General features: G+C 37.6%; 1 protein-coding gene across 5 annotated transcripts in view; it reads left to right on the top strand.

Moving 5' to 3' along the window:
- ANKS1B (ankyrin repeat and sterile alpha motif domain containing 1B) overlaps window positions 1-27,406 on the top strand; it is a 1,349,660-nt gene that overhangs the window by 1,235,207 nt on the left and 87,047 nt on the right. For 3 of the 5 annotated variants that reach the window (XM_052001623.1, XM_052001625.1, XM_052001624.1), the window contains 2 exons: window positions 12,269-12,376; window positions 15,502-15,681. In XM_052001623.1, coding sequence (XP_051857583.1) covers window positions 12,269-12,376; window positions 15,502-15,681 — 288 coding nt within the window. The remainder of the gene's footprint in view (window positions 1-12,268; window positions 12,377-15,501; window positions 15,682-27,406) is intronic. The other 2 variants (XM_052001627.1, XM_052001626.1) reach the window with 1 other exon arrangement.

The following is a 27,406-nucleotide window of genomic DNA, read 5'->3' as shown; positions in this document are numbered from 1 at the left end:
TTGACAGTGTTTTAGTGCTACAAAACTCTTGAAATTTCATCATTGTTTGTGTGCATTTCCTCCAGTCGACGTAGACCCCTCCAGAGACTGTATTTGTGAGCTTCTGTGGCCAAACACATCTTTGCCAGATGTTTAACCTCCTGAGATACATCATTGAAACCCAGCCAGCCTGGTTCTTGGCTAAAAGACAGTCAGCATGTTACCGTGTTTACAGAAGCCTTGTAACTTGCTCAAACCCTTCCAGCATTGTCAGTCAATCAATGAACATTTATAAATATATTATGTGTCAGGTACTGTGCTAGGCCCTGGAGCACAAAGGCAGAAATGGAGAGTCCCCACTCTGAGTGGCAAAAGAAGCCTTTGTCATTTCCATGTAACAAGAAAACATTAGTGGAAATCTTTGACAGATCAATTATTGGAGAGCAACAGAGCTGGAATTGGACTCAGGAAGACCTGAACTAAAACCCTGTGCTGTGTGACTCTGGGTCAGTTAACCATCTCTCTGAGCCTCAGTTAACTCATCCAGAAAAAAGGGGTATAATAACACCTTCCTCTTAGGGTTGTTGAAAGAACGAAAATAAGCAGGGGTGTAAAAAGCAACATCTAATTGCCAGCCATCCTTTCTGGTTTGCTCTCTAGTAGGCTTACCTAATAAATACAGGAGCTTTGGAGTCACCAGGCATCATCTCTGGGCACTTGCCACCTGTGTGAATTATCTCCTTTCTCTGGGTCAGTTTTCTCCTCCAAAAATCAACCTCTAAAATCTTTACAAGCTCTGATTCTACCAGTCTATGAGATGGTGTCCCACCAGACCGAGACTGGAGAATTAATCATTGGCCAAAGCAACACACTGTGTGTATATTTGTGTATATCCTTTCTTCCTTCCTCCCTCCCTCCCGCTTTGTCTCTTTCCTTCCTTTCTTCTTTTCTTCCCTCCTTCCTTCCTTCCTTCATTCCCTCCCTTCCTTCTTTCCCTCTTTCCTCTCTCCCTTCTTCCCTCTCTTCCTTTCTTCCCTCTCTTCCTTTCTTCCTTCCTTCCTTCTTCCCTTCCTTCTTTTCTTCCTTCCTTCCTTTTCTTCCTCTCTCCTTCCTTTCTTCTTCCTTTCCTCCCTCTTTCCCGCCCTTCCTCCTTCCCTATCTCCCTTCCTTCCTCCCTTTCTTTTCTACTTCTCTCTCTCTCCAGTCTCTGGCTCAAATTATCCACAGAGTGAATTCTCCTGACCATTTTGGGCTCTGTTCTCATTTTCCCAGATATGGAGGTATATTTTTAATCACTCAGAAGTGGTCAGAGGTGAGGCTGCAGAGGCTTTATGTTTCTTCTGCCTTGTTACACCTGACACAGCAAGAGATGGACTGGAGAGATGAGATAGAGACTAGATGAACAGTTCATATGGAAGGATTTTTGTCCCAGTGTGTGACTCCATCCATATAAAGAGCTCCTACAGGGAAAACTCCTCCACCAATGCATATCAATCAACCAATGAATAAGCTTTTATTAGGTGCCTATTACACACCATGTGCTGTTAAACCCTGTTAATATAAAGCTCTCTGGATATACTCTTGTCCCCAAGGAACTCCTCCTGAGGTCTCTGAGCCTAGATTAGTGATTCTTGTCTTTGTACCAGGCACTGTGCTAGATATTACAGATAAAAAGATAAAAGTAAAGTATTGTGCACCTTCGAGATCTTATAGTCTATTAGACTATAAATAGACATGTGCAAAATAAATGCTAGGTGATTTGGGGGATTGCTGGTTAGGGGTCCGGGGAACGAGTAAAGGCTTTATGTTGAGCTGCATCTTGAAGAGTCTAGAGAAGAATCTGCCCTGAAACTTAGAGACTTTGAAATTTCCTGAACACTAAAAAGGAACATAACTTGCTTAGGGTTACAAAGCCATGATGATCATCAGTGAGACTTGAACCAGGACTTCTGGATTCCACATTATAGTGGTATGCTTCCTCTCAGGGCAAGTCGCAAAATAGGGAAAGAATAAATCTAATAAATTGAGTTGACTACCCCCTGCAAGACAAAAAAAAAAGGTCACAGGGAGATGTGAGTGGGAAAAAAAGTTCTGGAATTAGATTCACAGCTGTAGTTGCTCTAGAAAGGCCTTCATAGGACATCTTGTTCAACTGCCTCATTTTATTATTCTTCACTTGTTTCAGTCCTATGTGATTCTTCATGACCTTGTTTGGGATTTTCTTGGCAGAGATATTGCAATGATTTGCTAGTTCTTTTTCCAGCTCATTTTACAAATAAGGAAACTGAGGCAAACATGATCAAGTGGCTTGTCCAGCGTCTAACAGGTAATGGATATCAGAGATCGTTTTTGAACCCAGGGTCTCTGACTCTGCTATTCTTGTTTCACTATTCCAAAATAATACATCTGAGCTTAGAAAAATGCTTTTAAACATATAGAACTTAAAAAAAAAACACTTAAAATGCATAGAACTACAAAGAAAACCAATTCTAATAAAATAGTTATCAAAAAAAAGTTTTTAAACACAGATTTCAGGGGAAGAATCCCTGCCCCATTCTAGTCTGTCTCCCTCGAGAAAGGTTGGAAATTTTTCACATTTCACTAAATTCTTGTTGAATTGAATTGAGTGAAAGAGATCACCATTAGAATATAAGCTCTTTGAACTGTTCGGTTCTGCATACATATATTGATTGTATCTAGGATATACTGTGACATATTTAACATGTATAGGACTGCTTGCCATCTGGGGGAGGGGGTGGAAGGAGGGAGGGGAAAAGTCAGAACAGAAGTGAGTGCAAGGGATAATGTTGTAAAGAAATTTTTTTTTCAAAATTAAATTAAATTAAATTTAAAAAAAAAGAATATAAGCCCTTTGAGGGAAGGGACTGCTGTCATTGTTCCTGATCTGGCATTTTGGTATAAGCAAACCATGGGGTTGGGAGTTAAAGGGAATTACGTGGTTGTGTGTTTCCCCTTCCCTCTTCACCTCCACCCCCAGGAGAATATATATTTCTTATATTTGTATCAGCAGCACAGAGCTGCCACATTGGAGGTGCCTGATAAATGTTGATTGAATTGTGTTGTGGCTGAACTTCCCCAATAAGTGATGGACACCCTGCTTTCCATTTTGCACCAACCAGGCCCCAGAATGAGTCCCACAGACTTGCGTGGGATCCACTCTCTGCCTGGAAGGCATCCAGAGCAGGCTGGGGGTGTGAATCTTTCTGAATACAGAGTGGGATTCTAAAACACAGGATGGAGCTCTGTTATCACCAGCAAAGGGGAAGGGGGAAAAAATAGTGCAGTAGGAGGTTGTTGAGAGGGGAAGAATGGGGATGGGGGGGAAACAACCCAGGTCTGGGTGGGATGCCAACCAAGCCTGGCGAGGATGGCTTGTGTTCCTCCGCATCTGTACATGTGTCCTCCCCGGGGAATTGTCTGGCTACATGTGTCGTTCCACGTCTGTCAGCTAAATCTGAGCTCTGAAATATAACCAATGCAAAATGCAACGCTTGGGAACATTATGTGAATCTGTGATTCTCCCCGGAGGCCCCAGTCCATCTCTAGCAATAAATAGATTTCATGCAGAACACAGAGATGTGCTGTAACTACATTACTCTCCTTTGAGACTCGGGTAAACTTACTGCCGCGTTCTCGCCATGGCTTCGTGGCGTTCAGTCTAGTGTGGAAAGCTCTTCGGCGAGCAAGCCAGGGAGTGTTCTATGAAGGTCGCCTGCTGTTGTATTTGGGGGTGCTTTAATCTTGGAGGTTTCTGCCTGCCCTCCTCTGAGAACTCTGACCTTCACTTCCCTATCTGCAAAACAATCATCTGGCTAAATCTTGAAATTATCTTAGAGGCTGTGAGTTCATTTTACAGATGAGACTCACCCAGCATCACCAAGGCAGCCCTCATTATATTATCTGAATTTTATTTGAATTTCATAGTGACTTTCTGAGGCACAGAGCTCAAACATTATCTCCCGTGTAGTGTAGAAAATTGAACTATACACTGAGAACCAGCAAAGTCTAGATTCAAATATTGCCTGAGATATTTACTAGCCGTGTTATTTTAGAGATCTCATTCCTTCTTCTCTGAACTGAACCTGTTTCCTTCTCTTTTAAATGAATGGAGTGGCCGTTCTGGACTTTCAAGTCCCATCCATCTCTAAGTCTAAAGTCTTTTGTCCACATCCTTCCATTATACATCCTGGCTGTGTGAGTGTGGATAAGTCCCTTAACCTGCCAGTGCCCCCGATTCTAAACTAACCTCCCTTGGTAGAAGGAGTTTCTTCATCCAGGAATTCCTTCTATCAATGAATTATACCTGTTATTTTCAGCCAACAATATCAGGGAAATCTGCAGTGATCAGTTTGTGTGTGTATGTGTTTAATCATGTGGAACATGTAGCATGGTGGGGATTTGATGTGACATTTCTTCTGATGGGAGCTGCTCCGTGCCCTGTTAATATGACATTCTCTATGTGAATTCCCCGTTGGCGAAAAATGCAGAAGCTTGAACGATACCCTTGACATAATGTTGTGCTATTGCTGATGTCTAAAACCATTATCAGAAGCACAGTCAGAGTAGAAAAGGGCTTTAGAGATCACCTCATTTAACCCGATTCTTTTTAGTCAAGCCCCACAGAAGAGAAGATATTTGTCCAGGCTCACATGACTAGCACAGGACATGATTGTCTTTACATCATTATATTATGAACGCCTAAAATCACTCAGTTTGCACGTGTACTGCAATACTGTGGATTAGGAACCTCACCAATATGACACTTTTTTATTGGCAGAGATCACAATCCATCTGGAAACATAGCATAGTATGATTAGAGAGAGGATTGGTTAGAAACTGTGAATCCTAGCTCTGATTATGGATCACCTGTGTGACTTATTCAGGACACCTAGGTTTGAATCTTGCCTTAGACATACAATTGTGTGAAAAACACACACACCCCATTCAGACTCTCCAAGCCTTTTTTCTCAACTATAAAATGAGTTTTATATATGGTTTCCTTATGGAATCTTGATAAAACTCTTTCAAAATTCCTTTCAGGTCTCAATCTATGATCCTTATCCATTTCAATCTGTAAATTTCAGTATAAAGATGAAGAAGAAAGGAGAAATAATTGATATTTATTGATATGCTTTAAATTAGTATCCCTAATACTACTAATACTAATAACTGATTCACATAAAGTATTTTACAGACATCATCTCATTTGAAGCTCACAGTGAGTCTGTGTCAGATGTTGTTAATTATTCCCCTTTTATAGATGAGAAAACTGAGGCTTAGGGAGACTTTCCATGATCATATATAGCCTCGCATGTCAGAGGTGAGACTTAAAGTCAGGTCATCCTAGCAAGATCAAAGTTGCTTTCTCCTCTATCCCAGGGCTGCCTTTCATCTGCTAGCCTTTCTTGTACTCATGTCTTTATTGTCAGCACCTAAGCATCTTTCCACCACCCTGCAGGTTTGATTCTTGGGAGATAATAGTGTTCTCTGATTCTCAGCTCTGTAGCATCATCAGGAGAATACTAATGTGGAAAGTTGGGTTGCTGTTTTAATTTGGGGGAGGAGATCCTTAGAATAGCTTGAGATTAGTTTTTAAAAAAAAGATGCTTTACAGGTTCCTAAATGTAAAATACAGTGCCCATTCCATTTCCTATTTGATTGCAGATCTTATTTCAGATAGATATAAAAAATAACTAGGGGCAGGTCCTAGCTTGCTGACTGTTTCAGTGATGTGTAACCCTATAAGAAAATGTAGGATTTCAAGAGCATTGTTACCTTAGGCAGTCTTGCCTATGAATGCCATTTACTCCATCCCAGCAGTGAGTGATGCTGAAGGGACAGCAGGGTGTGAAAGGAAACAGCAGAATGGAAAAGAAAGCCTTGGGTCTCAATCTTGCTAGGAATGCCTGATGTGTCATAGAATGTAAGGGCAGAGAGGACCCTAGAAATGTCTATTCCAAACCTCTCGTTTTATAGAAAGGGAACTGTAGTCAAAAGAGAGCAATGAAAGGATTTGCCATAGTTCACATAGGTCTGAAATCCAAATAGATCTGAAAATCAAATCTTTAAACTCCAAATCCTGTATTCTTTGCCTATTCTGCCTTGGAAATCTTTTTTTCCCTCTCCTTTCTACTTTGAGTTTTTCTGCTTTACTTTATTTTAGTTGAGCTTTATCTCTTCCGGAGACTTGGGAGTTTGGAAGGAAGATTTGTGCCTATTCTATAACCACCTCTAAACTAGGGACTTGCTGTGGGCTTCTGATCTTTGATCTACATTTGGATTTCAATTGAATTCGGTTGAGCAAGAATTAATTAAACCCTCATTCCATGTACTGGGCTGGGTGCTGGAGATGTGAAAACAGAAGTGAAATGGTCTCTGTCCTCCAGGAGCTAAATTTCTACAAGGAAAATAATATGTACACAGATAATTAAATGCAAAACATCTCCAAAGTAAATATAAAGTAATTGGTGTAGGGAGGATCCCTATTACTAATATTAGCAAAGGAAATTAGAGGGTTATAATGGCAAATATAGAAGGTTTGGGGGCATTTTTTAAAACATGGGTGACAATTGAAGGAACGAAGAAAGGCCTCTTGGAGGAGGTGGCAGTTGAGTTGATTGGATATGGAGCTTCTAAGAGACAGTAAAGAAGGAGAGCATTCCAAACTTGATGGATTGTTATTCAGTCGTTTTTCAGTTATGTCCAATCTCTGTGATCCCATTTGAGGTTTTCTTGGCAAAGCTACTGGAATGATTTACCATTTCCTTCTCAATTTGCAAATGAGGAAACTGAGGCAAATGGGGACATGCTCAGTGGCTCTAATAGTTAGGAAGTGTCTGAGGTCAGATACAAACTCAGGTTTTCCTGGCTTCAGGTATGCTGTTCTATCCACTGTGCTACCTAGCTGATAGAAAGCCAATGCAGAAGACATATAGAGACCAGAGAATGATCACCATGTACAGAAAACAGTGTTTGTGAACAGATAAGCTCAGTGCTTTTAAATTTTGCATAAGTGGCCAACCTGAGAGCATAGTGGTCAAGCATCCTACCTCAGTGCCATAGTAGTTTTGTGAGCCTGAAGAAGTCCTCCCCGTTTCAGCAGAATTTTTTCCTCACAATTTTTGCAAGTAGGAATCATTTAAATCTTTGTTTATATCTTCAGCACCTAGGACAGTACCTGGAACCCGGTAGGTCCTTAAATATTTTTTGACATACCCACATTTATTACCTACTTTGTGCAAGGCACTGTAGATTTATTTTGGGGGGGAATGGGATCTATGATTTCATTGGTGTACTTAGTATTGTGTTTGTTTGTGTATATGTACACAACAATATAAATCTATACCAATGCAGATTTTACACCTTTTCTATAGAGAATTAGAGAAATGCTCAGGTACTAGGAAGGTTGAAAAACTTGCCGGTGGTCTTGCAACCAAGAGGCATCAGAAACAGAATATGATCCAAGGTTTCTGACTGTCAAGTCTGCTTTCTTTTCCCTCTTCTTAGCTTCCCTTGTGCTAGACACTGGGGATAAAAATACAAAGAAAGAAAAAGTATCTACCCAGAAAGAGCTTGATTGAAGAAATACTACAAGGAAGCTGAAGTGTGTGATAGGATAGGTGCAGGACTTGGTATTGGGAAAACCTGAGTTTGTACCCTACCTCACATATTTAATAGATGTGTGACCCTGGGCAAGAGATTTAACCTTTTCATGCCTTAGACTACTCTTTAAGATGAGAAGTCATTACATATTTAGTGGATATCATATTGATTGCCTTTTCAATGGATGGGGAAGGAGTGGGAGCAAGGGAGGAAATTTAGAACTCAAATTTTTTAAATTAATGAGAAAAAATAAATTTAAAATGTCCAAATAAAATGAGAAGTTAGTCTGCATAAACAGAGACAGTCACCACATTAGTATTATTATTTTTCACATTCATTTTTCACACTAGCTGTGTGACTATAGCCAAATTTTATAATCTCTCTGAGCCTCAAGCAAATCCTTAAGAGTTTAATTTATAATCTTTAAGATTATAAGTTGTTTACAGAATCATAGGAACTTTATGGATTCTCAAAACATAGCAAATAATGAAATTTTAAGGGGATGGGAAAGAGAGGGGAGATTGTGCTTAATGAGAACTATTATTATAACCCTCTTTGAAGACAAAGGACAAACAACCTGTGAGTAGGACAAGCTGCCCTCCCGGAGACCCAACTGGCAACTTCCACTTAGGCAACACACCTCCTTCTTTCTCCTAACCCCTTATCCCTTGCCCTTTTCCCTCCTTTCTTCTTTCCTTTCCTTCCCTTCCCTTTCTTTCCCTCTACCTGCTGATGCTCTGCCCAAAGGAACATAAATTTTGATCATTGAAATCTTGCAAGATATCTAGAAGTCAACAAGATTTCTTTCTTAAGCACTATGTCTTAAACCCAAATCACTCTGGCTGTTATTGATTGGCCAAAAAATATTTCTCAACCCAAGCCCCATCTGGTCATTGTCTGGGTCCTAATGGATCAAAACATCAAAACAACATTAGATAGATAGATAGATAGATAGATAGATAGACAGACAGACAGACAGAAGCTCTAAAATAAATTTTAAATTATAAATAAACAAGGTTATTACTGTCTCTTTGAGAAAGGTTGTTCATTATGATCTGAATCTATTTAATATATAAATGAATATATATTTAATATTTTAGTATATAATTGAATATAAATAGCAACTGTTTCTGGTTTTGGCCAGAAACCCAGTAGATCTTACCCTCCCAGATAGATTTTTTTAAGAAAATAAGACCATCCTTTGCCTCATTTTTTTACCTAGCTTTAATCACTTAATGAGAACTGACATTTGGCTGAACAGCTTTAAAAAAAGCAGTTAGATGGCCCAGTGATTAGAGAATATTAGGCCTGGAGTCAAGAAAACTTGAGTTCAAATACAGCCTCAGACCCTATTTCATCAAAGAAGGAAATGGCAAAACACTACAGCATCTTTGCCAAGAAAATCCCATGGATAGTATTGTCATAGTCTAATCCTCAGGGTCACAAAAACCCTGATAGAACTGAATGACTAAACAACAAATTTTCCTGAACAACCTAAGACCAAAAAGAGAGTACAATTAGAAGATTTTGAGAAGGATCTTGTCCTTTCATGGCATTCTGCTAGCCTCAAGGCACTTTGTTGTTTCTTTTTTGCTGCCTCCAAAGCCGAATGTAGTTAGACCAAGTTCTTTTCATTCTGACAGATTTGCTGGGATTACCCACAGTGCCTTTATCCATAGTTTGGGTCTTAGCTACATGAGTGACAAGTGGGTGAATTCTGGAACTGCAGCAGGATCTTCTGTGAAGTGGGGTTATTTATAGAAAATTTATCCAGTGTTACTAACCCATCTTTTTCAGCACTGATTCTAAAATCATGACTACAGAGGTGAAATTGTCTACCCATGAGCTTAAGATATGAAAAGGTCTCTCCATTCACTGTCTGTTCTCTGAGAAGAGTTATAACTACCACTGATGGGGTCTCATCAGTGTGAGTTGATGAATAGCCCATAATCCTTTAAATAAATAGTAGGATTAAAATAATAAATCTCAAGAGGAAAGGATAGACCTAATTTCTGTTATAAAATATCTTAGTTGTTTCTTCTGGGACAGAGAAATTTCTCAAGGTTAACCAGATTTGTTTCTTCCAAAGTATTCCAGTTTGTTGTTTTCACTCTGGTTAAACTAGACATCTTTGGGGAAGTGGGCCAAGTTCCTTGGGCCTTCTGTGTCTCTGATGGCACCTACTTGAGACTAAAAACTAACTTCCACCTGCTCTTCTTTTCCAAAAATAGATTCACTCGCCAAAACAATTTAATAAAAGTGGATTCCTTCTCTTGTTGTTGTTGTTTTAATAAGCAGATTTGTTCCATTTTATATGGCCAGACTCTCATATCTTGAAAGGTTTAGTTTGGGGTGGGGATTGGTACCTCAATGTAGTCCCTTAGTCCAAATGTGTGCTCAAAAGGAAATCAGTACATTAACAAGTACTTTTCATGTGCACCTATGTACCAGGTGCTGGGGATGCAAAGGCAAAAATGACACAGTCCTTGCCTTAAAGGAACTTACATTTGATCTCAAGAGATAACATTAGATGATTGATTGATAGATAGATAGATCAAAGCTCTTTGCAAGCTCTAAAGTAATTTTTAAATTATAAATAAACAACAGGATTATTAATGTCTCTTTGGGCAAGGTTGCTCATTATGATCTGAATCTATTTAACTATATTTTGGTCCAGTCTGTTTCTTCTTCCCACAATAATAATGTGAAAGAGACTTTGTTCTGACCAAATTTAATTAAATTTACTCCTACAGCATTCCCTTGATGTACCATTGTTGTTAAGTCATTTCAGTCATGTATGACTCTTTGTGACCCCATTTGAGGTTTTCTTGGCAGAGATTCTGGAGTGATTTGTCAGTTCTTTTTCATTTTGAAAATTAGAAAATGAGTTAAACAGAATTAAGTGACTTACTCAGCTACTGTCTGAAGTGGGATTTGAACTCAGGAAGATGAGTCTGCCTTCCAAGCCCAATGCTCTCTCCACTGTACCACCCAGCAGCCCATTATCAGTCTAATAACCCTATCTAAAAAGAGAAATTACATTAGTCTGGCACGATGAGTTTTGGTAAAACTTTGCTAGTTGTTTGTGATCACTTATTTCTAAATGTTCACTAACCAGCCCTTTAATAGCATGAATTTTAGAGTTTTGCTAGAAGTAGAAGATCAAGGTCACTGGCCCATAGTTTGCATTCTCCATTCTCTTCCTTTGAGAAAAATCAGGACATTTGCCTTCCTCCAACACCTCTCCCATTCTCCCTAGACCTTTCAGAGATCACTGATGGTGGCTCCTAGTCCCATTTGCCAGTTTTACCAATATCTTGAGCATAGTAAAAAGGAAAGAGAAGGGAACAAGAATTTATTGGGTACTTCCTTTGTGCCAGGCACTGTGCTAAGCAATTCACAGTAGGTAGTGTGAACTGATTCCTTTGACCTCATCAAGGGCTTCTGGTTCTTCTATTTCTAGCTATACTTATCTAAGATTTCAAGTCTTTATTAGACATTTTTGCTATGTTGTTTTTAGTTAAAAGTCTTATCTTTTATGAAGATAAACCAAAAGGGAATGGCTTGGGGAAAGTATATCTCTAAGCTTTAAGGCTGATATCTAAAATTATAACCCATTCCATAATCCGTCCCTTAGTTGTGTTGCCCAAAACAGAACAGAAGGTGGGATGAAAACAGATCAGACCAAGTTCAGTTCATTCAAGGTCATTGAATCTAGATCTGGAGTTAGGAGGGACTTTAGAAACCAATCATCTAACCCCTTCATTTTCCAGAGAGGTAAAATGAATTGTCACACCTGGATCAGGTGTGACATGTATGGATGTATCAGACTGGTACATCAAGGGAATGCTATAGGATTAAATTTAATTAGATTTGGTCAGAACAAAGTCTCTTTCACATTATTATTGTGATAAGGAGAGACAGACTGGACCAAAGTATAGTTAAATAGATTCAGAACATGATGAGCAACCTTGCCCAAAAAGGCATTAATAATCCTGTTGTTTATTTATAACTTAAAAATTACTTTAGAACTTGTAAAGAGCTTTGATCTATCTATCTATTTTATCCAGGCAGAGCCTAGAGTCAAATTCAGATTCTTGTTTCCAAGTCTAAGATCCTTTCCATTATAATATGTTGTCCCCCAAGCTTTTGCAACACCCATGTATTTTTTTAATTTTTTTCCCTTTACTTCACGAGTGCCTTCTCTCTGTCTTCTTATTCTTCTCTCTTATATTTTACCAAATCCACATCTATTTGGTTTTGGTCCTTCTACATTAACATCTTTTGTTTGACCTAGATTCCTTCATACTTTCTGAAACTTTTCTAATCTGGACCTTTTTGGCCAGCTTCACAGTCCAGCTTTCCAGTGTTTTCTCCTTGTCAGATCTTAACCATCATATTCCTACTCTCCATAGTTTCATTCTTCTCTTCTCCATCTTCTCCTTTCTTTTCTCTCTCCTCTTTATCATTCTCTCTTCTCTCTGCTTCTTTTCTATCCGCTCTTTTTACTTCCTTTTCTCACCTCTCCTTTTCTCTCAGTTTTTATTGATGATTTGCTGCACATTAATTCTTGGGGTCTGTTTTGAGGGAAAGGGAAAAGGGATTTTCCCTTAATACTTTCATTTGCTGAGATAAAATCTTTTGACCCAAATATATATTGTTTCAGGTTTTAAAAATCAATTTGATTGGCCACAGAAAACGTATTTTGGCATCCCTGGGAGACAGGCTCCACGAGGATCCTCCACAGAAACCCCCTCGCTCCATCACCCTCAGGGTAAGTGGCCTGAATGTGGCTTTTTATCTCACAATTAAGCTTAACAAATATGGGGGCTACCTAATGTCTGAAGCTGCAGGTTAGGAAGCATGGACTATTTCTTAGCCATGTAACTTACATCTTCTGCATTTCAGGTTGGGGGAAAGGGGAAATCTACTCTATTTATCTTTATAATTTTATGCTGTTTTTAATGCATTTGCTGTGGCCAAAGCAGCATATGAATATTTTATGTCCAGATGTGTAATTCAGTGGAATTTGTTCCAACAAACCACTGCTTTTACAGCTCCCTCTGACACCATCTTTGCCAACGGATGGGAATTCATTTTCTTTTTTTAATCGAAAACCTCTGATCCACAGGAAAACCAAATTAATCAAGGGCCACAGCAAAGTAAAAAGTATCTTACAATAACTTTAGGCCCTTGATTCTTACTTTAGAAAAGAACAACAAACTTTCCACTTGCCTGCTTTTAAAATGAAAAGAAAACAGAAAAGACTTTTAAAGGAATGAAAATGATGCTCAGTTTTTCATATCGTAACAGGGAAAGGGAAGAAGGGGGAGGGAGAAAAGAGGGGGAGGGAAAGAGAGAAGAGAGGAGAAGAAAGGAGAGAGGGGAAGAGCAAGGAGAGAGAAGAAAGAGATGAAAGACTAAAATGGATGATAAAGTATATTAGGAAGTTGGATAGAAAATATAAATTCCAGAAATGGAAGAAAATTATGAAGGAACTAGAGAGAAAATAGACAAAAGTAGAGAGAAAAACCCAAGTCTCCTGCCTACCCAAATTTTATTTGCTGTAGTTGCCATTCCTGACACCTCTAAGATATCTCAAAGGGCCAATCACCCTTCCACACCACCACTTTTCACAAGGTCTCCTCCTTCTAGTAGATTGGGAGTCTTTCTATGTTGACTAAGCTCCTGATCTACTGCAGTCCCAAAGCAAGCATAGGACCCTTCTCATAATCATCAATTCAGATAACACATCATTCTAACAGCAGAACAATTCATTTCTCCATCTTAAAGTACTGACTTGGAGTGGATTCACCACTCCAAATCAAGAACACCAAATTGGTGCTGGACTTTAAATTCTGACCTTTTTACTTAACTACATACATTACCTTAGACAAGTCTTTTCACTGTCTTATTTTCCCTATCTGTAAAAGAAAGGAATTGGACTAAAAGCCTTTTCAGCTTTCTTCTAGTTCAATATCCTACTCTCACTGAAGTTTGCACAGTACGGTTTTGCACAATAGCAACGGGATCATTTCTTAAACTGGGATAATAATGGCCCAGAGACACTTCCCTTCATCAATCCAGATTTAAGTTTTCAAAAATTCATCCAAAAACTGGAGATTTAGATGACAAATTACCCTGGCCCTATATCCTCTCCTTCATTCATTACTCAGTTTCCCCTGCACAAATTTGTCTAAATGGCATCTGAATCAGCAGCATCATTAAATGGCAAAAGGCAAAATAAATTTTACAGAATTCTGGGCCATCTGCAGAATGAAAACGGCATCATCTCACAAATAAATTTTATGATATGATGTGATTAGTTCAAGGATATTTCATAGAGGAAGTTGGGAATTGAGATCTAGTGGGAGAAGAAAGAGAAGGTGCAGCTAAAGAGAAGGGAAAGGAATTAGACTGTGACAGGTATAAACAGATTAAAGGATGACAGGAAAAGGAACAAGGCTCCTTTGGGAGTGTGGAAAAAGACTTTGGAGATGTTTGTAGTGTGATGGAAACTTGGAGAACCATTTTCCTCCTTCAAAAGTATCCCTCAAAATAAATCCAGGTAAATTTTGCAGATGGAAAGCTTCCTCCTTTTGTTTTAAGTAAAGGAAAGTATGTGGAGGAGGAAAAAGAAGTTAGCAGCTATAACATAGAGACCAGGAAGGCAGGATTCACTGAAGCTTAGTGGAAAAGCATTGATTCCTGCCTCTGACATTTCCTGGGTGACTTTGAGCAAGTCACTGGATTTTCTCTACCTCAGTTTCCTTAAATGTAAAATACATTGGTTGGACTAGATGGTCTCTGAGATTCATTTTAGATTAAAAATCCTAAAATCTACCTATGAGGTAGGGTGGTCATTTTGTTCTGCTAACTCCTTTTTCTTCCTTTTCCAAGTTTTCCCCTTCTAACTATCCCCTTCCCCTTTCTCCTTCCAAACAATTAATAGAAATAGATTTTTTAAAAATAACAATAATTACTAAAATGTGTGCGATGGTTTAACCTCCTCAAAGTCATCTTGGTCCATTTGGGAACGTCTGTTGAGAAAAGGAAATGGAGAGGCAAAGGAACAAGGGAAGAGCCCAAGTTTCCTCCTCTCTGTAAATGCTAGATCCCAGTTCTCTGATGTGGTATAGTGAACAAAAGCCAGCCTTTAAGGCTCACTCTACTACACACTTAAGCTGTGTCATCCTAGGTGAATCGCTTTAATACTCAGTGCTTTAGACAATTCTCTAAAGACTCTAAATTGTAGAGAAGGTGGTGACCTGTACTGGTACAGGGAGTTCCCTCAACCAAAGAAATCATGGGTCTAGTCCCTCACCATATCCTTACCTCACTTTGGACCAATTTCCATCAGATTCAAGTTCATTTTCCACTCTGGAAGGGAAAAAACTCAAATCCCCCATTTGTCCCTTTGTTCACCGTTTCATGGTTGTTGTAATAATGTTCACACTGTGTACCGTGCTGTTCCATGTCACTAACCCACTCTCCGAAGGTAGCTCGCCATCCATTGTGCTCCACTTGACAGTGTCATCACCCCATATTCACGTGCACCTCCCAGTTTGTGACACAGATTCCTCATTTTTCCACCAAAATGATTGACTCAAGGAAATGGTGCTTCGGGGACCTACCCATGGCTGAGCACATGGGTAGATCCGCTATCACAAACTGGATGCCCAATTTTTTACCCTCGAATAACTTGGTTAAAATACTCAGAAGGAAAAAAAAAGCACTGAATATATCATACCATTCATTAATGGAATGGGAGAATACCATCCAACTCCTTGGACCCCCAAGCATCCCTAATGCTTTCTGTGTTGTCAGTCATTCAAAGTTTTGAAACCAACGGATACCCGTTAGAATATGGTATTTATTTCATGATGTATTTCCATTCAGGAACCCAGTGGTAATCACAGCCCTCCTCAGTTGTCTCCATCACTTAGCCAAAGTACTTACACCACTGGGGGCTCCCTAGACGTTCCACACATTATCATGCAGGGTGATGCAAGGAGAAGAAGAAATGAAAACTACTTTGATGATATTCCCCGGTCGAAACTGGAGAGACAGATGGCCCAGGTAAGGTGGAAAAAAGCATATCTTTTAGCTTTTGTACCTATCATCAGAATCAACTAATGCCTTCACTGTATCTCATGCCTTTGGGGGTCTTCCCTTGGGCTCTCCTTATTCACTACATACCCCATTTTCAGCCTCCTCCATCCAGAATAGAGTCCAGCTGCTGGAACTCTCCTTATCAAATATGTATCTTTGCTCTCTCCTCTTACTGAAGAAACTAAATTTAAATTTCAACAAATATTTTCCTACCAAAGGAAGTAATTTGCTGAACAAACCAAAGGGTAATGAATGTAGATGATTAAAACTAGGATTGGATGGTGTAAAGTGGTTCAAAAACTAAAATTTAAAAGCCTAGACTAAAAGAAGGGGATTGTGTCTCAAGGGAATGGCGCTGATTCTCATCCAAGTGTATGTAATTTTCTAGACTTAGTATATAGTAAAAAACAATATTATTGTTTAATTTTATGACAGTGTATTTAATTATGCCACAGAATATATAATGATAACTAGATTATGTGGAAAGAGGCAAGACATAATAGAAGAGAGGTGACTTCAGGGGCTTTAACATGCAGCCTCTGTTGCATCCTGCCATACAACCACTCTTTCAGTGATTTTAGAAAATTCTCTAAGCCTATGTGTTGCACAGCAACCAGTGCCGATCTGTGTTGGTAGAAGGGATTTCCTTCCCAGGAGTTCTCTATATGGGCTCAGCCCCCACCCCCTCAAAAGAAAAAAATTATAATTGTGTGTATATATACATACATACATATACATATATCTACATATATGTGTATAAATATATATGGGGAAAGATATTTGGTGAGGGGACAGGGTAAGATAGGCAGTTCCTTCATGCAGTGTTCTCTCCATAATAAAGGTCTCAGAAAGAAAACAATAAACTATTGTGTAGGCAAAATGTCTGGCAAAATCTTAATTCAAAAGATATTAAAGCTTAAAACTATACCCAAATATTTGGGACACCTTGTATGATTAATACAATATTATATTATTAAATATTAATATTGATATTAAATATAATATTTTATGGTACATAATTTGCACAATGTATGTAATTATACTAAAGCATATATAATATTTAAATTAGCCCTCATAAATATTTTCTTACTGAAAGAATTGTTGCTGTAAGCAAATCAATGGGTAATAGATTTGAAAAAATAAACTATGATTGAATGGTTTAATATTATAAAATCATAGTCTAGAGGTAGTGTTATATAGTGGACAGAGGGCCAGTCTAGAATTGGGAAAGCCTGGGTTCAAGTTCTGCCTAATACATAAACTAGCTATGAGACCGTGGACAAGTCTCTTAACTTCTCAGTGCCCTCAGTCAACTGGATAAGAGTATAAGTTAAATCCAATCAAAGAAGCACTTAAATGTCTACTGTGTGTCAGCACTGGAGACTTGTTCTTCCTCTTCATCACTCCATTTGGGGTTTTCATGGCAAAGATACACGAGTGGAGAGAAAGAAAGGGAGATGGAGGGAGAGAGGGGAAGAGAGGAAAAGAAAGAAGGAGGGAGAGGAGGTGGGGAAAGAGGGAAGGAGAGAAAGAAAGGAGAAAGGGAGAGAGAGAAAAAGAGAGGAGAAGAGGGAGAGAAGGAGGAATGGAGCGAGGGAGGGAAAGTGTGTGTGTGAGAGACTGAGTTACTTTTGAAAAGAATAGCATTGTTAGAAATGGTGTCATTGAATGGCTGCTATGACAGATCTCTACAATCTCCAATCTTTTCTGTGTTTCAGGTCTGGTTGGAGAGATCTTTACAGATTTGTTGTTTGTAGAGTCTGTTGTCATTATTCAGCATAGCTAGTTAGTTAGTGACAGAGTGATTAGTAATTAAGTGCTCCCTAAAGCCGCCTCAGATGGATGATCACAGAAGCCCTCAGAGACATGAAGAAAAATGAATTTGTTGAAAGCTTCCCCAGTGGAGAGAGAGACCTTTTTTGTCCTTGTCCTGGGTTCAGATTGATGAACCTAAAGACTGTCTTTTTCCTGCTAGCCCCACCTGAGTTGAGAAAGTCCAGGTAGAAATTTAACCATAAAGAGATTTCGTTTCAACCTTTTAAAAAATGAGGGAAAGGGCCTCTTAACTATTCAGGCATTATCTTTTTTAAAACCTTCCATAAATATGTCATGTTTTATCTCAAAACTGTAAGGTAGGAAGGTACGGTGCTGGGCACACTGCAGGAAATGGTACAAGCACAATGCTTTCTGGACATGAAAACCCTGCAGGGAGAAGGATTGGGTGACCCTGTCTCCATTTAGCAATTTTCAGCCATGAATTGTTTTCTGTTCTTTATCAGGGGCAAGGTCAAATATTGCATTGTTGTCTTCCTTGCTTTTGTTTTTAAATGAATGTAGATAGGAGATGAAGTTGAGTTGAAACTTTTTTTTTGCTTCTCTCGAATCATAATTTAATTCATACTGTAACTGTTTACATTGAAATTGCTCAAAGATATTTTCAGAGCTGGGACTAGGGATAGACAAGGGTGGTAACTGCCTAGGGCGCAATCCAATTGTATCGGGCAAAACAAAGAATAATTTTAAATATTGTTGTTGTTTTTTAAAATAGACAAGTTTTAAGGCCAAAAAATTCTGATTATCCTTGGATTTGTGATAAAATTTCATGAGTTAAAACTGAGATTCAAAGCCTTCTGGGAGTGACAGCCAAAAAGGGGTGGCAGGAAGGGTACCTAATTTTCAAATCTTGCCTGGGGCACTCAAAGGCTGTGTCCCAGATCTGAGTGCACTGACTTGTACTTTATTCAGGCAGGCATTTATCATATGTTTTCCTCTTTTAGCATTTGTGGATGACATCTCTGTTTGAATTTCCCTAATAAGAGCACTTTCCTCCCAGAATCGATTCTAGTATAAAAATTTCCCACAAGAATGGAATCCATAGAAATAAATTCAAACTGGGTCTTCTCGGACCCTCTTCCTCTTCATGTTTGCTTATCTGGTTAAGACATTAGTGGAATAGTGATTCAGCATCCAAAATTATAGCTACCAATTGTCATATATGGCTACTTCATTTTTAGAATGTAATTATGTCCTCCAGACAATGCAGTTTATATAGGAAAAAAACACTATATAGTTCTCTGTCCAAATATTTGCTTGACATAATTTAACATTTCTTAAAATCTCACAGGTGACCAATCTAGAAAGAGGCTTCTGACTATTCTTCTCCTTTACAACATAGCTAAATTTCTGGTCTCCAATGGTACTTTCAAAAAACAACCATCTTGTGGGGTTAAGTTTAAAGTCAGAAGTTCATTCTATATTTTTTCCCCATTTCTTTGATATTTATTGAGCACCTACATGTGCCTATTTTTTAGTCACCACCATCAAATACAGAATACTGTCTTACTAATAGAAAGGTGAGGGAGTTTGAGGTATGATAAGAGAAGTAGATTATGAGTCAAAAGGATCTTTATTTAAATCTCAGTTCTGCCACTTGTCCCCTATGTGCCTCCTGCCTGTCACTTACTCTCTTAACCTCAACTTTCTCATCTGTAAAAGGGGTATAATTAGCATCCACTTCACTGGGATGTTCTGAGGATCAAATGAGTAACGTGTTTTGCAAATCGTAAAGCTTTATATAAATACTGGTTGTTATTTATTGGGTAAGGGGAAGGGAATAAGCAACTGTTCTAACTGCTTTACAAGTATTATTTCATTTGCTCTTTATTAATCAATCAACAAATACCTGTGTGCCAGACACTGGATTATAAATACAATAAATGGAACAATACCTAGTTGAAAGGAACTTGTGCTCCCTCAGCCTCAGTTTCCATATCGGAAAAAATGAGAGTGGAATTAGATAATCTCCAGTTCTTATAGAATATTCTGAGCCTCAGTAGCTCTGTCTGAAGGGACTGAATCACATGATTTCTAAGGATTCTTTCCACAATTGATCTATAATCACCATGAATAAAGGAGTTAGAAGATAGACACCTCTCTTTGTTTTAGAAGGAGATTTCGTTGTTCTTTTTGACTTTTAAAGAAATGAATACCTCCCTTTCTCCTTCCCCCATAAAGCCCTGTCCAAAGCCTATTATCTTTCCTGAACCGAGCATCAATTTGAATGGCTATTTTGTAGCTCAGCAAGCTTGTCTGTCAGAAAATGAAATTATTTGCAGCTGCATCATCAGATTTTTGTGTTTAACATTTTGTCACTTGATTCACACCTTTTCCCATTTCTCTTTTTTTTTAGATTCTTAATATAATAATAATTTTAAAAATCCATTTTCTATTTTAACACCCTGTCTTCCCTGGCTCCAGACTGTATTCCTCCCTGGAGATGGGTTTGCTGTGCTCAGCAAAGAGATAGGTCTACACAGTTCTTCATAAAAACTTACATTAGCAATTAAAATTCCACTAAGTAATGAGTCATGCTGATCCTCCCTACCTCTCCAGAGAAAATTTGAAGCCCACTCACTTTATGCCTAATGGAGCTCTTTAAAAAGTCTTCTTGTTTCCCTGAAGGGACTTAGACCTCAATTTTTGTGAGCTTAGCCTCTTCTCGTTCTTATCTTCCAGAAAACTTATCAGTCCACCCTTGGGCTTCTCCTAATCCACAAAAAGAAAAAATATATATAGTTAGGAGAAAACCATCATTGGAGGATTTGTCCTAAAAGCATCTTGTTTAATTCTTAGTCTTCTCATGAGCCACAGCTGGAGTGGATTTTGAATTCTAGCCATGGACTAGATCCTTGAGTTCTGAGGCGTAAAGATGCTGCAATGGAAGCTTTGAAATTCTAGAAAAGATCTGAACTTGGGGCTTCTTCATACAAAACCAGCTCTCTTTCAACTGCCCTGTGCTTACATCCTGGATAAAAGAAGGAAATGAGACAGCTAGATAGTGCAGTGGATAGAATGCTGACCCTGAAGTCAGGAGGACCTAGGTTCAAATCCAGCCTCTGACACTTAATATTTCCTAACTGGGTGATCTTGGGCAAGTCACTTAACTACAGCTGCCTCAGCCAAAAAAGAAAAGAAAAGAAAGGAACATTTATTAAGTATCTATTGTGGATAAAATACTTTCTGTGCTAAGAACTTTATAAAAATTATTTCATCAAATCCTCACAATGGGGGTAGGTGCTATTAGTATTCTCAATTTTGTTGTTCATCTTAATAAGAGGAATAAATGTTCTTTCAAAAATCACTGAAAGTGATGTGATATGAAATGTGAAAATATCTTGAGTAAACTCCAATGCCACAAGGAAAACATATCTGATCTATAATTCCAATTTTGATTCATTAGACCTGGGTTTTTTTAGATCTTTTTACTTAATAATATTTTATTTTTCCAAATATATGTAAAAAAGTTTTTCAATATTCGTTTTTCTAAGGCTTACTTTTTTCTCCCTCCTTCCTTTCTCTTCCTCCTCCCCAAGGCAACAAGCAATCTGTTATAAGTTATACATGTACAATCATTTTAAACATATTTCCATATTAATCATGTTGTGAAAGAAAAATTAGAACAAAAGGGAAAATCACGAGAAAGAAAAAAACAAACAAAAAAGGTGAAAATATATGCTTCAATCTGTATTCAGTCTCCATAGTTCTCTCTCTGGAAGCAGATGGCGTTTTCCATCTCAAAGCTATTAGAATTTATACCTGTTTTTTAGAAACTCTCTCTCTAATCCTACCTTTCATTCCAAAAACTGAACATTTTACTCCTGCTTAAGACAGCATCACGATTATAATACTGTATTAATGTTTACCACTTTCAAAAAAAACTTTCATATCTCTTATCTTAGCCTAAATTGAGACTAATACCCGTAAGTATTGGATATTCATGGGGCACTTCAAAGCCAAAACTGTGGAAGTTAATATTCTTTGTGGTTGAATTGGTGACATGTACCACCAGTAACTTTTCTAGGCATGTGTCATTTTAGCACCAAACAAGATAGTTTTTAAGTCACATTAAATTGTAGGCACTGTTCTCCCAAAATGAATTATAAAACAATAGTATTGTATAGTTATATATATATATATATATGTAAATGTAATAGAATGCTATAAATGCGGAGAAAAAAATTAAGGAAGGCTTGGAATCAGAAGATTTGAACCTCAATCCTGTCCCCAGACATATTTTTTTAACTGTGTGACTGTGGATATAGGTCCCTTTAATCCCCAAGCAATTCTTTGAAATTTTAAATTAGAGGTAAGTTGATGATCTATACAATCGAAAGGAATTTTCATGCTGGGAACCCCATACCACCACAGTCATCCCCAGCAACTGGATCCTTGCTATTACTTATATAAATCAGCTTTGGGATCCTCTTGCTTGGACTCAGAAAAGGACAATTAAATAGACAACTTTTTTCTTGCCCTTTTGCCAATATGGTGAAATACAGGAACTCTTTTTCAGAATCATGTTTTTAAATAATTGAAGAAAATGCTAAATAGAGATTAATAAAAAAAAAATTTTCATAGTTTCCTGTTTGACTTCATAGATTCCCTGTGATCCTATGATTAAGAACACCTGATCTGCCTAATGTTTTCACAAAGTCAAAGTAGTTTCCTTAAACTTAAGGAGATTTAATAATTGTAATGTTTGTGCCTCTGGTTCAAGAAAAAGAGTGGTCTACTGTATTGTTTATGATTGTGATTATATTTGATAAAACAAAAGGAGCACAGATACTGGAGGGAGTCTTAGAAGATCATTTTTTTCCAATCCGCTCTTTTTCAGATGGGGAAACTGAGGCCTAGAGAAGGACAGTATCTTGTCCAAGGTCCCAAAAGTAATAAGGATTTGAACCCAGTCTGAATGGTTTTGGCTGAAAATAAGAATTAATAGGATCAGTTGCCTGAATGGTCTCTCAGTTTAGATAAAATTTTAAAATAGTAGAATGACAAATGACATTTGTTAAAGTTTGCAAAGCTTCTCATATGCATCATCTCTTTAGAACCATTGAGGTAGACACTACAAACAAGTATATTTTTTGCAGAAAAAGGAAACTGAGTCTCAAAGATCTTTGGTGATTTGTCAGTGACTATACAATTATTAAGTCTCAGAGATGAGATTTAGAATTCACCATAATGAATAGAATGCCAGGTCTGGAGTCAAGATTGTTCATCTTCCTGGGTTCAAATCTGGCCTGCATAATCCTAGATCACTTAATCCCATTTGCCTCAGTTTCTTCATCTGTAAAGAGAGCTCAAGAAGTAAATAGTAAATTGCTCCAGGATCTTTGCCAAGAAAACCCCAGAAGAGGCACAGAGAATCAAACACTACTGACATAACTCATCAACAAATCTGCTATCTCCAAGCCTAGTAATCTACCTGTAGTCTCCTTGATAGTAGGGCTCTTACATTCATTGTATTTATAAACCCAGTTTCTGGCTCATAGTCGGTGCTTAATAAATACTTATTGGTTGATTGACTGATGACTGGATGCTATGCTGTTTCTTACACCATTTGCCAATCTAATTTTTTGATCCCACTGGATGATATTTGTTAAAATCCTACTGAGTTTGATAAACATCCCCTTTCATAATTAGTAACTGTTTTTGTAAGTTATTTGAAACTAAGGGTTATTTCACTCATTGCCTAGCCTAGAAGGAGGTGCTTAATAAATGCTTGTTGACAGACTGGTTATATTCAAAGAAATGTCCCAAGTTCTCTATTTATTTTAGTTTCCACTATACAGACATATGGCTCAAATACTATAAAAGTGAAAAAGGCATTATAAAAGAGATTTCATTTCCTAACAACTAACTGAATTATTAGCTATCACCAAGACTCTATCATTTACTGTCTATGTGACCTTGAATAAGTCACTTACCTGATATTATTTCCTTATTTGTAAAAGCCAGAAAGAGACTAGATAATCTCTGAGTTTTAAGGTTTTCTGATTCTTTGACTATTTCCAGATCAAAACTAGTTACCATGGATGTCATTTAATGGCACCTTTGTGACTTTTATGTATATTCCCATTATCAGAGAATCAGAGATTAAACCAAATGGGCTTATCCAATCTTTCCTCTGATTCATGCTTTCCTGTTCTGTTTTGAGTTTTATACATGAAAATTATAAACTCCTGAAGGTTCCTGCTTTGCCTATGGTGACATCTTTTAAGCAGGGTACAGCTTCCAATTCAAGGCTCTTTCTAAAAGGACCTGGGATCCAAGGTCTGGGGCTGGAGAGAACATCAAAGGTCATCTAATCCAGCTCCTTCATTTTATAGAAAGGAAAACTGAAACCAAGGAAAGTGAAGTGATTTCCCAAGATTTGTAAATATCAGCCATGGGATTTATAAATATCAGCCATGGGATTTGTAAATATCAGACATGGGATTTGTAAATATCAGATATGGGATTTGTAAATATCAGATCATGGGATTTGAATGCAGTGCACAGCGCACAAGGCTAGGTATCAGGAAGAATTATCCTCCAAACTTCAAATCTACCCTCAGATATTTACTAACTAGATACTTAACCCTATTTGCCTCAGTTTCCTCATCTGTAAAATGAACTAGAGAAAGAAATTGCAACTTTAGTATCTTTACCAAGAAAACACCAAATGGGGTCATAGAGAATTAGAAATGATTGAAAAAATAACTAAACAACAAAAATTCTAAATCCAAAGCCAATATTCTTACCATTGTCCTAAGGAGTTGTGCCTTTTTTTCCCATTATTCAAGTCTGTGGGTCAGTAAGAACCCTGGTTCTGTAGATAATGTAAAAAATACCATTTTTCTATTTGTATTTTTTTTGACATTTTTGTCCCTGAAAAAAGTAATTCTAAGGAAAAAGCCATTTATGTGATCACTAACATTTCTCAAGTTTGAAAGTTTCCAAAATACTTGGAATATGGCGGCAGATACAAGCAGCTAGTATAGCCAGAACAAGATTAAAATGTAGTTATAAAATATTTAACAAAATAAATAAAAATGCAGTAGAACAGAAGTAACATTAACACATGGTTTTCTCAATTATTATGCAGATAACAGGGATCTAAGCTGATTTATATGGGTTAGTGAACCCTATTTCTATTTGAAGTAGATGGTGGCATGTGACCCATATTTTGAAGGAAAAGAGGAACTCAATGAAGAGGAAGTGAAGAAGGCATTCCAGACAATGGACACAAAGATGGGATATGGAATGGCTTGTGTGAAAAAGATAGAGCAAGAAGTTGGGTTTAATGGACAGAGTATGGCAAGGGGAGTAATTTATAAGATTAGATATTATATTCAGACCAATGGTGAAAAGCTAAACAGAGGAATTCATATTTGATCTAGAAATAATATGGAGCCACTGGCATTTATTGAGTAAGGAAGTGATGTAGTCAGATCTGCATCTAAGGTAATAAGTATTTACACTTAGGTTCCTTACCTCCAAAACCAGTGTCTTTCCATTGCCTCCCACTTTGAAAAGTTCACTGCTATCATTACACAAACAGTAATAAGAATCTTTTTTCATTGTCATCTCAGTTGAACCAATATAAATTAAGTCACCATTTTGTATTTTTCATTGTTTCAGCAGCTATCACTTATAAAAGTCTATCTACTCTGTGGGTATCCACGTATAATTTAGAGGACATGAAGAAGGCCCTGAATACGATCAGAGGACTCCCTATGGCAAAATTATGGAAGGACATATATGAGAGTCTCACAGGAGGGGTAGGCAGGGAGATAAATTGGAGGGAATGCCTACATTGGTGAGATCCTAATTTCCTGGAATAATGGAATATATCAAGGAATTAATACTACAAAGGGGACCTTGGGAAAAGACCATCAAAGATGGAGAGAGAATGGATTCAAGCTTAGGGTTCTCAAAATAGTTTCTAATGGATGTCCAAAATTATGGTGGTTTGAGGGAAGGAAGAAAACAATGTTGCCAAAGTGATTTTGCAGTCTTGGTCAACTTTTTAAAGTGCCAAAAAGAAGAGATCATTAGTTTAGAAGGCTCTTTCTGTTTTTTTGGAATAGGATACTAAATTGCTAGGTGCTAGAAATATAGTTCGTCTTTTCCAACAGATGCCTACAATGTTGTGGGGAGTAATTTGTCACTTTGTTTTTCTCCTGAGTGAGTCTCCCTCACTTCAGAAAATGTTGTCTACTCCCCAGACACCATGGGTGTTTTCAAAGATAATGTATTAAATAATGGGAAAACATTTATAATAATAAAAATAATAATAGAGAGTTCTGAGTTTTGCAAAATTCTTTATATGTGTTACCCATTTGATTTTTATAAATACCCTAAGAGCTGGGTACTATTATTATCCCCATTTTCCAGATGAGGAAACTGAGACAGACATAGGTTAAGAGATTTACCCAGGTTACATAGCTATATATGAGGCAAATGATTTGACCTCAGGTTTTTCTGACTCCAAATCCTACATACTAACCATTAGGCCACATAGCTGCCCCTTATTAAGAATATATATTATGCCAGATACTATGTTAAGTAATGGTGATACAAATAAAAAAGCAAGATGGCTCCAGCTCTCAAGGACTCACATTGTAATTGGGGCAGATAATTTATAGAAAAAAGTTCGCTTGCAGTAATACTTTCTGAACACTTCATCACATCAATTTTTTTAAGCCCCTGGGATTTTCCATTTAGAATTCCATCATATAAGTGTTACTTAAAAAGGCTCAATTTAACCATTGACCTCAAAATCCTGTCTTGTATAGCTCCAAAGATGAAACCCCTGATGCTTTTGCAAACCCTAATAACACATAACAAAACAGAAAGTTTGGAATAAGCTAACTCAGCAAACTCTCCCATCACCAGCCTCAGACTTGACAGCCCATCAGAGACCATAAGCTGATGAGGTACTTCTGACAATAACAGAGGGTAGCGCCCTGATACTATCTCTGGACTGTGGCAATACAGGCAAAGAGTTTGGAGGCCAAGTTTGTTAAACTAAAATGTAGTCATATGTATATATGTATAAATGTACTATATATACTGTATATATACTCATTGTCTTATATATTACATATAAATATACATATATGTGTGTATGCACATATATTTATTTACATATAGAGAGCACTTTTATATTTCAAATACTTTTAATTTTTAGTTTGAATATGTTAGAGATAATTGGCAGAGGCAATGGGTGCAAAGGAAAGAGTGTTAGATTTGGAGGCAAAAGTCCTAGGTTCAAATTCAACCACTGGTATAACTCACATACACACCCACATGATTGAAATCACAGTCAAGCTCAAAAATAGTTTCTTTGAATCTGCTCAATGACTCTGTCATTTGGGGTTTTTTCGAGAAGGTCTCCAGGGTATACTTTCATGCTCTCCGGTCCCAAACAAAAAGGAACATATAAAATGAAAAGATTATATGTCTCCTAGTTCTCTGTTCAGTGGCTCAGAAACTGGGCTGTTGTGAACCTGTTAATTGTGGGGCACAAGAATTTTCCCTTTTCCTTCTCCCTTCTTCTCTGTCTTCCCTTATTCCCAATAGTCACAGTGAAGGTTGGGTTTTGAGTGAATCTTAAAGTTGAAAAGAGCCTCAGAAATCATTGGAGGCAGAGGCAATTAAGTATATAGCAACTAATGGTTAAAGGGCTGGACTTGGAATCAGGAAGAGCTGAGTTCTAATCTTACTTCAGACATTTAACTAGAAGTATAAGTTTCTGGAGGAGTCATATAATCTTTTAGCCTCAGTTTCTTTATCTGTAAAATGGAGGTAATAATCCCTACATCACAAAGCTTTGGGAAGCTCAAATGAGATAATGTGTGGAAAG

This window comes from Antechinus flavipes, chromosome 5 (assembly GCF_016432865.1).
Source record: "Antechinus flavipes isolate AdamAnt ecotype Samford, QLD, Australia chromosome 5, AdamAnt_v2, whole genome shotgun sequence".
In the NCBI taxonomy this organism is placed as follows: Eukaryota; Metazoa; Chordata; class Mammalia; order Dasyuromorphia; family Dasyuridae; genus Antechinus; species Antechinus flavipes.
Note: the sequence above shows the minus strand (reverse complement) of the source record. Positions and strands in the feature narration are given on the sequence as shown.